The sequence below is a fragment of the Triticum aestivum genome, chromosome 2B (assembly GCF_018294505.1).
Source record: "Triticum aestivum cultivar Chinese Spring chromosome 2B, IWGSC CS RefSeq v2.1, whole genome shotgun sequence".
Classification (NCBI taxonomy): domain Eukaryota; kingdom Viridiplantae; phylum Streptophyta; class Magnoliopsida; order Poales; family Poaceae; genus Triticum; species Triticum aestivum.
In genome coordinates this window covers 635,419,298-635,429,696 of record NC_057798.1, presented here as the reverse complement: position 1 = coordinate 635,429,696, position 10,399 = coordinate 635,419,298, and the positions used below count along the sequence as shown (strand labels likewise).

Here is a 10,399-nt window from a genome sequence, read left to right as displayed (position 1 = left end):
GTGTCCACCCACCAATCGGTGGGTTGAAACACTGAAAAGACAGTAAATAAATTACCGTACCCAGATGCACCATTCTCATTGTTGCCCACAATCATATTGACAGACTTAGAGTCCTATCCTGACTTCTTAAACTTGTTTGGGCACTTGTTGGCCCAATGTTCAACCGAACCACAAGTAAAACAGCCCTCATCCTTCTTGTTCTTCTTGAAGGTCTTCTTACCCTTTTTCTTAAAGTCGGTATTGTGTTGGACACCGTTCTTTCCCTTGGGCTTGTGGGAGTTGAAGTTCCTTTGGTTCACCATGTTGGCAACAAAAGTCCCTTCAGCCCTTTTCTGTGCGAGTCCTTTGCCCTCGAATTCTGCTCAACACTCAGATGGCGAATGAAGTCCTCCACTGAGAATTCACGCCTATGATGTTTCAGAGTGGTGGCAAAGTTCCTCCAGGAATTAGGAAGCTTAGCGATTATACAGCCCGCAACAAACTTGCCCGGTAAATCGCACTTAAGAAGCTCAAACTCCTTAACGATGCATATTATCTCATGAGCCTGCTCCAATACAGGACGGTTCTCAACCATCTTGTAATCGTGGAACTGCTCTACAATATACATCTCGCTCCCGGCATTGGCGGCCCCGAACATAGATTCGAGCGCCTCCCACAAGTCCTTGGCGACATGCATGTGCAAATATGCCTCGACCAGTTTATCTCCTATCACGCTAAGAACTGCTCGGAGAAACACAACGGTGGCCTCCCTGAACGCCTTCTCCTGTTTAGGAGCTATCGTTCCCGTGGAGACACCGGAGACCCAGAACACGTTCATAGCCGTGAGCCATAGAGTGGTCTTAGTCTGCCAATGCTCAAAGTATGTACCGGTAAACTTATCCGATTTCAGTGCTGCGGCAAAGCCACTTGCCGAAACATTCCTACACATAATAGGTTTTTGGATTGTTGAGTAAATAGGCAATTTTTTGACTAATTTAATCCATAGATAAATCACTAGCATGGCATTGACTGCATTGATGATATACTGACTCTAATCTAAACATGCACGTACTAAGCAAACAGTAGACAAATCTACACATACTGCAAGTACTGGTAATACGAAAATAAACAGGAGCGGGATAAACGTGTTATACCCTCCAGTAGGACAGGCAGAAGCTGAGGCGGCGGTGACAGCAGCAGCGGCATCCTCGGCGGCCTTCTTGTCAGCCTTGGTCTTCTCGGCGGCGGCACGTTCGGCGTCGGTGGACATGGTGATGACGAAGACGACGCAAACGTAGAGGGAGTAGTGGATCGAAGGCGAGCAGTCGCGTAGTCACTTACCAAAAACCTATTCGCCTCTCTCCCGTACAGGAACCGGAGAGACGGGGTTTCGGAGACCTGCTCTCCCGTAGACCGTGAACATGGCGGACGAGATGGAGTCACCGGCGGCAGCAGCAGCACAGGAACGATGTGGGCGGTTCGCGTGGGAGCAGATGTGATTTTTTTGTTGCGGCTATGGTTAGGAGACACCACACACTTATATAGGCACAACCGCGTGGAGAGACGTGGGCTCGACCCACGCCCGAGTCTGTGACAGCCCATGATCCGATGTCTCAAATCGTGGCCCAGCTGTCAGAAAACTCTTCGTTAGTGACTGGCAAAAATAAGCGCGTAGGTGTGAACTCGGCTCGGCTCATTTCCGCAACCCGCGGCGCGTCGTGACAAGGCGTGGCGTGGTGAGGCAGGCGGCGGAGGAGGAGTGCGCGAGGGCCTCTTCTATTCTCAAGCTCCAATAGCATGTAGAAGAGAATCCCTTATAAAGAGTGATATGTCTCCAACGTATCTATAATTTTTGATTGTTCCATGCTATTATATTATTTGTTTTGGATGTTTAATGGGCTTTATTATACATTTTTATATTATTTTTGGGACTAACCAATTAACTGGAGGCCCGGTCCATATTGCTGTTTTTTGCCTATTTCAGTGTTTCGCAGAAAAGGAATATCAAACGGAGTCCAAACGGAATGAAACCTTCGGGAGAATCGTTTTTGGAACAAACACAATCCAAGAGACTTGGAGTGGACATCAGGGAAGCAACGAGGTGGCCACGAGGGTCCAGGGCGTGCCCCCACCCTCATGGGCCCCTTGTGGCTCCCCTGACCGACTTCTTTCGCCTATATATACCAATATATCCTGAAAACATTCAGGAGCACAATAGATCGGGAGTTCCGCCGCCGCAAGCCTCTGTAGCCACCAAAAACCAATCGGGGCCCTGTTCCGGCATCCTGCCGGAGGGGGGGATCCCTCACCGGTGGCCATCTTCACCATCCCGGCGCTCTCCATGACAAGGAGGGACTTTTTCACCCTCGGGGCTGAAGGTATGTATCAGTAGCTATGTGTTTGATCTCTCTCTCTCTCTCTCGTGTTCTTGATTTGGGATGATCTTGATGTACCGCGAGCTTTGCTACTATAGTTGGATCTTATGATGTTTCTCCCCCTCTACTCTCTTGTAATGGATTGAGTTTTCCCTTTGAAGTTATCTTATCGGATTGAGTTTTTAAAGATTTGAGAACACTTGATGTATGTCTTGCGTGGGATACCCGTGGTGACAATGGGGTATTCTATTGATTCACTTGATGTATGTTTTGGTGATCAACTTGCGGGTTCAGTGACCTTGTGAACTTATGCATAGGGGTTGGCACACGTTTTCTTCTTGATTCTCGGGTAGAAACTTTGGGGCACCCTTTGAAGTTCTTTGTGTTGGTTGAATAGATGAATCTGAGATTATGTGATGCATATTGTATAATCATGCCCATGGATACTTGAGGTGACATTGGAGTATCTAGGTGACATTAGGGTTTTGGTTGATTTGTGTCTTAAGGTGTTATTCTAGTATGAACTCTAGGATAGATCGAACGGAAAGAATAGCTTCGTGTTATTTTACTACGGACTCTTGAATAGATCGATCAGAAAGGATAACTTTGAGGTGGTTTCGTACCCTACAATAATCTCTTTGTTTGTTCTCTGCTATTAGTGACTTTGGAGTGACTCTCTGTTGCATGTTGAGAGATAGTTATATGATCCAATTATGTTATTATTGTTGAGAGAACTTGCACTAGTGAAAGTGTGAACCCTAGGCCTTGTTTCCTAGCATTGTAATACCGTTTGTGCTCACATTTATCATTAGTTACCTTACTGTTTTTTTCAATTTTAGATTACAAAAACCTATATCTACCATCCATATTGCACTTGTATCACCATCCCTTCGCCGAACTAGTGTACCTATACAATTTACCATTGTATTGGGTGTGTTTGGGACACAAGAGACACTTTGTTATTTGGTTGCAGGGTTGTTTGAGAGAGACCATATTCATCCTACGCCTCCCACGGATTGATAAACCTTAGATTATCCACTTGAGGGAAATTTGCTACTGTCCTACAAACCTGTGCACTTGGAGGCCCAACAACGTCTACTAGAAGAAGGTTGTGTAGTAGACATCAAAGAGGTCCAACTCCTTTTCCACTAGCGGGGTGGGACTAAACTTCCCACTACACCTCCACCATCCATATAACCCACATGGGCCCTTAGAGATTTTCAGATATTGCTCTATGGGCCTAAAGCCCATCCCAAATTTCAACAATCCCCCACCAGATCTCGAGGGCCCATAGTGTCCTGTGTTCCAATTGTTGTTTCAATATACTAGTGTTTCAGTGAAGACCTGTTAAGGTTGAGCTGCACCTAGAGCAAGTAGCTACACTCCTTCACAACTGAACAATCGACTATACCTTGAATTGTCAGTTTGGCGTAAAGAAGCTTCACCACATGTCTTACTAGTACTAGGCTGCCGAAGGCTGACCCCTCGGGTGGAGCATATAAGTCACACTCCTGGCCTATTCATGAGCTTACTAGAGATCACTCCAATCTCATAGACTGTGACCAGCAGTCGGGCTCACATAGGTGTGTTCCTCCAAAGATCGCTCTGTACGATAGCATCTTGCTTACATAAGCTTTGGAACACATTAAGACAATAGTCATCCTACCATACAGTATCGATAGTATTGCATCTCCAACGGAGTGGGTTAGTGTAGTTACTCTCCTCAGTTCACCACTGGCTTGTTTTCCCAGGTCCTACTTCACGGGATCTCCGATCACATAGGTTGGGTTACCACCATGGCAACTCATGTGGGTCTCATACCCATCTCCCCCGATGCACTATCTATCACAACATGTGATAGCCCTTTTGTAAAGGGATCCGCCAGATTCTTAGCCGTATGGACGTAGTCCAACGCTATCACGCTGGAGTTTCTTAATTTTCTGACAGCCTTTAATCTTATTCTTATGTGTTTGTTGGACTTCATGTTGTCCTTTGAACTCTTCACCTTGGTGATGACAGTCTGATTGTCAGAGTTCATAAGGATAGCCGGAACCGGTTTATCAACCAATGGCAAGTCCAGCAAAAGATCTCGAAGCCATCTTGCTTCAACACCAGATGTGTCTAATGCTGTTAATTCTGCTTCCATTGGCGTGGCGTGGCTTGGCTTGGCGAGGCGGGCGGCGGAGGAGTGCGCGAGGGCCTCTTCTATTCTCAAGCTTCAGTAGCATGTAGAAGAGAATCCCTTATAAAGAGGTCCAACTCCTTCTCCACTAGCGGGGTGGGACTAAACTTCCCACTACACCTCCACCAGCCATATAACCCACATGGGGCCTTAGAGATTTTTAGAAATTGCTCTATGGGCCTAAAGCCTATCCCAAATTTCAACAGCAGGTCGGCCCGGACGTCGCGAGTAGGCGCCACGAGCCGCTGCAACCCCACCATGGCTTCTGTTTCTTGGATCGCGCCGGAGCCGAAGGGTGCTCCTCTCGCACGACGACGAAGGGGAACACCGCCTCATGACACCGATGTAGCTCCTCCTCCCCTCACACGGAGACGAAGGGAACACCGCCGCACGACGGTGATGTAGCTCCTCCTCTCCTCGCAGGGGATAAAAGAAGCGCTGCCGACCGTCGTGAGCAGCCATCGCTCGCCGCTGTGACTACCTCCATGGCGGCCCCTTGTCGGGTCCAAATTGTATGCTGCCGCCGCTAGGAATAGGGCCAGCCAAACACCGGGGAACAACCGACGGGGACAAGAGGAAGGATTCGCGCGGTGTGTCTGATAGGAAGCAAGAGGATAAGGGAGAGTTAGTGATGGGATAGAGAAGAGAATTGAGCGAAGAGGAGTGGATGGGTTCGTTCGGGACGATTCTGTTTTCTTCCGAATGATCTGGTACGCTGACGTGGCTTCGGTGCTCTGACTTAATGTTCGTGTTTACTCCCTCCGTTGTCTTTCTAGTGATTTCAATAAATGACTGCATACAAAGCAAAATGAGTAAACCTACACTCTAAAATATGTTTATATACATGTATATGGGATAGTCCATTTGAAATCTCTAAAAGGATAAATATTTAGGAACGGAGGGAGTAGATCCAACGGTAAACAGGACGTTCGGGGTAATTTGCTAGAACACAGTACGTTCGGCAGTTATCAATTCCGAAAATCCATCGGGTGACTCCGTCTCCGTCTCCAATCCATAAATATAGTTTCACGTAACGAAATAGACACGTCTCCGTCTCCAAATCCCGATCGGTTTACCGGCTACCATACCGAGAAATCCGGCCGGCTATTTAGAGTTAAGTTGCGGCGTCCGCTAGACGCACAGACCACACATACCAGGATCGATCGATCGATGGGATCTTTGTTCTCTTCCCCTGCCACAGCCGCCGGCGGCGAGTATGATTACAGCCGCCCTCTCCCGGAAACACATCGCCCGGCCTATGTCAAAAGAGGCGCTGGCTGCCATTCAACGATACGTCGATGATAGATCCAGCAGTGGTCTTCCCCGCTACACACGAGAGTATGTAATTTCCTACTCGATTAATTTCTTACACGCCTTTGTTGAATTGCATAGAATCTATTTTTATTTATTTGATTTGATGTACTCTTGTTTATTTGATTGGTGACAGAGAGATCGTCGCCAGCCGTATTCGTACGCTTGTACACCGTGCAATCAAACATTACAACTCCAACAACAACAAGGTACGAGATACACAAGCATTCTATTCTCCTTCTTCTTCGCTATGCATTGGTCTCGGTTGTGCTTAATACTTATGGTTGAGACCGATTGATATGATGTAGGGCGCCGAGTTTGAGTATCCTGACCAGTCGACCACAGAGATGAAGGCTGCCTGCGTTGGTTTCAGGGGAACTTTCTGGTACCACCTCGCCTTCTCAGCTCGCCGCCTGAGGGATGCCACCGAGAGGCATCAGTTCTTTGCTGAGCTATATTTTGACAGACACTCCCACCAACTAGCCGTTGAAACATGCATCATCTTAGGTACTACCTAAATTTATATTTGCAACCATCTCAGCCTCTTGCCAAATAACTGTGTTTGTTCGATACTTAGTATCTGTATATATTATTATGCAACATCATGGCTAATTCTCTCTTGGTCTTTCTCTATTCTTTTCATCTCAACAGAAAAGCCGTTGTGCCAATTTAGCAGCAGGTGTGCATTTTGCCCAGCCGAATCCAATATTTTGCACCCAAGCAACGCAGAATTTGTGTGTGGCAAGGAAGGGCACCAAAAAGAATTCTTCCATGTGAGAGATATGCTAGTGCGGCCATTCAATAGTTGTGCGGAGCTCTTATATAGATCAGACATTCAATGGTTAGATCCGACAAAGACTGCGCTTGTACGGCGTTTCCTTTTTAAAGACGTTGCTTTTGAAGAACTTTTCTTGTAGTTCATGTGTTGTCAAGGACGGTGGACGGTATTGTTGCTTTGTTTGCTGCTGTGATCGGCCGCATCGACTTTCTTAATTTCCGCGTCCTAGTGCCTTGCTAGGTCTTTGAATTTATGTTGTTGCATAGGCGGGATATAACTGATATAATCTTGGTACCTAAGCGATGCATAATTTGGACGTGAAAAAGCAAGATCACAAAAGGAATTTTGCCGCAAGAGAGATATGCTAGTGAGGCCTCCTTCTGTGACAACTCCTGATATACTAGATAGCACCGACGATCCATGCATGACTTCTTATGTCATGGCCTATGTACTGCGGCTGTAAGATAACTATGATTTTCTTCTTTTTCAACTTTCTTTATTACTAGAAAAATAAAAACTAGTACTCTGAAATTTAATGTTTACAAGAACATGCAATAACTAAGAAGCATGGGTGAATCTACAATGCTTATGACCAGGGTACAATATTTTACTTTGAAATTACTGTTATAATTATTCCTTCTTTTAGTTTATTTTTTATTGTACACTTATCTTCTCTTGAAAAGTGCTATGTTATACTACCTTCGTACTAGTTTACTGGTCCTCATAGTATTTTGTGTCAAATTTTGACCAATGATAATTTTTTTAATGACATGCATTAATATTTTGTTAGTTAAATATTTTAGTCAAAATTTGGCACAAAATATAAAGAGGACCAATAAACCAGGACGAAAGTAGTAGTAACATATTGTGTTACCATGAGCATCTCTCTCCTCCAAGGAAAGGCGGCTAGGGTTTCTGCCTCCTGTCGGCGGCGGTGCCGATCTCCCGCGTCTCATGTGGCCTTAGGGCCATGGGTGCGCGGTGGATCCTAGTCCTTCCAGCGCGAGGGCTTCATTAACATGTGCTTCTTTAATTTTGTTAGGTTTTGTGTTCTGCTCAAGAAGACGCTACGACGGTGGCTTCTTGAAGATGGAATAAGGTTCGCCCGGTCTAGCCCCCGTTCCATGGTGTTTCTAGCATCGTCGGACGACTTGTGGAGGTGTGTCTCCGACGGATCTTGCGGGATTCGTCGGTGGTGGTCTTTGCTTGATTCACTCCAATCCGGTCTTGTTCGTCTTTGTTCATGTGTCTTCAGATTGGATCCTTTCGATCTAAACTTCTCTTCATCGACGGCGGTTGTTGTTCTCGTGTGTTGGTCCTATGGGGCCTTAGCACGATGACTTTCCGACTGTCTACTACAACAAGTTGTGTCCGGCTCCGACGAGGGAGGGTAGATAGCGGTGACGCTCCTTCGGCTCCCTTCGGTGCTTGTAGTCTTCGCTAGGTGTTCTATGAATCTGGATGTAATTTTTATTATTTCTGGTGTTTGTTATACTACCATCATTACAAATAAATAGATCGACAGTTTCCTGCAAAAAACTACTTGCCACATAAGCAATTTTTTTTTAAAATGCTCTATGTTACTAGCTAAGTTACTCCCACTGTGACTAGCCTAAACTTGAAGTTGATGTGCCCACGTAAAAAAAAGCATCACGTGACAAGGTGATAGTCATCATGGTACAACTGCCATCTGCCGGATAGTTTGGGCATTCTTATTCGCAGTCAACTCCATGTCGACCTCCATCGCCTTGAGAGCCATCATGTTCGACTCCAGGGCTTGATACGTCTCGAACGTATCTGTAATTTTTTATTATTTCATGCTGTTATATTATCATTTTTGGATGTTTTACAACCATTTTATAGTAATTTTATATTATTTTTTGGTACTAACCTATTAACATAGTGCCCAGTGCCAGTTGTTTTTTTCTGCATGTTTTTTACATCGCAGAAAATCAATATCAAACAGAGTCCAAACGCAGCCAAAGTTTTTGACGATTTTTTTGGCCAGATGACATCCAATGAGCCAACGCTGCACCTAGGGGTGCCTCGAGGAGGGCAGCACCCACCAGGGCGCGCCAGGAGGCCTAGGCGCGCCTTGGTGGGTTGTGCCCACCTCGGGCGCCCCTTGAACCGCCTCTTTGCTCTATAAATACCCCAATATTCCAGAAACCCTAGGGGAGTTGACGAAAATCAATTCCAGCCACCGCAGAGTACAGAACCACCAGATCCAATCTAGACACCATTACGGAGGGTTCACCACTTCCATTTGGTGCCTCTCCGATGATGCGTGAGTAGTTCTTTGTAGACCTACGGGTCCGTAGTTAGTAGTTAGATGGCTTCCTCTCTCTCCCCCTCTCTCTTGATTATCAATACAATGGTCTCTTGGAGATCCATATGATGTAAGCTTTTTTGCGGTGTGTTTGTTGGGATCCGATGAACTTTGAGTTTATGATCAGATCTATGTTTTTATCCATGAAAGTTATTTGAGTCTTCTTTGATCTCTTATATAAATGATTGCTTATAGCCTCGTATTTCTTCTCCGATATTTGAATTTTGTTTGGCCAACCTGATCTATTTATATTGCAATGGGAAGAGGTGCTTTGTAATGGGTTCGATCTTACGGTGCTTGATCCCAGTGACAGAAGGGGAACCGACACGTATGTATCGTTGCTACTAAGGATAAAACGTTGGAGGGCGTGGCAGCCGACGTAACGAGGTGGAGCAGAACGGTGCTGGGTGATACAGAGAGGAAGTTAAAGGAAGCGAAGAGAGCGCTGGAGGAGTGTAGGAAGAGAGATATTACACCGGAGAAGGTTGCAGAAGAAGTACGCCTGCGCTGCTTGGTGGAACATCTTGAGGAAGTGGTAGACATAAAATGGAGACAGCGTGCTCACGTATGGTGGCTGAAGGAAGGGGATAGAAATACGAAGTTCTTCTTCCGCTATGCCTCGACGAGGAGGAAAGCCAACCGTATCAGGCGGCTCACGAGGGAGGATGGTGTAGTGCTGGAGGAAAGGCGAGATCTAACTAATTATGCTCAGTCTTATTTTCAGGGCTTGTTTACCTCAAATGGCAATAACAATTATGATGATCTCCTTCGGTCTGTCCCAACTAAGGTTACTCGGGCTATGAACGAGTGCGTTACAGCCGAGTTCACTGACATGGAGATCAAGGCGACCCTGGATCACATCGGGGACCTTAAAGCTACGGGCCAGGACGGCATGCCGGCTGTTGTGTTTAAGAAATATTGGCATCTCATGGGCAGGAACATTGCAAAGGAGGTGATGAAGGTTTTGAAGGGGGGCGAGCTACCGCAAGGGTGGAATGATACAATGGTGGTTCTAATACCAAAGGTCAAAAACCCCTCGAGAATAAAGGATTTGCGGCCCATCAGTCTTTGTAATGTCTTGTATAAGATCATCTCTTAGGTTCTTGCAAATCACCTCAAGATTGTTCTGCCACAGATAATATCAGGTAATCAGAGTGCGTTTGTGCCGGGGCGTCTGATCACAGACAACATTTTGATGGCCTATGAGATTTCACACTACCTGATGAATAAACATGGAGGCAAGGAGGAGTTTGCTGCGGTGAAAGTGGACATGAGCAAAGCATATGACCGGGTAGAGTGGTCTTTCCTAGAAGCAATGATGATCAAACTTGGTTTTGCCAGGAGCTGGGTGAGACTTGTTATGAAGGGTGTGACAACAGTTAGGTACCAGATCAAGATGAATGAGGATCTTTCGGATCAGTTTGTGCCTTCCAGGGGGCTTCGGT

At 46.0% G+C, this 10,399-nt stretch overlaps 1 protein-coding gene across 1 annotated transcript; it reads left to right on the top strand.

Moving 5' to 3' along the window:
- The first annotated feature begins 5,598 nt into the window (after nucleotides 1-5,598).
- Nucleotides 5,599-8,158, top strand: LOC123041837 (uncharacterized). The gene is made up of 5 exons (XM_044464392.1): nucleotides 5,599-5,874; nucleotides 5,984-6,056; nucleotides 6,156-6,354; nucleotides 6,499-6,688; nucleotides 7,668-8,158. The coding sequence occupies exons 1-5, from the start codon at nucleotides 5,753-5,755 to the stop codon at nucleotides 7,963-7,965; spliced, it is 882 nt and encodes a 293-aa protein (XP_044320327.1). The 5' UTR covers nucleotides 5,599-5,752; the 3' UTR covers nucleotides 7,966-8,158.
- Nucleotides 8,159-10,399: the final 2,241 nt, after the last annotated feature.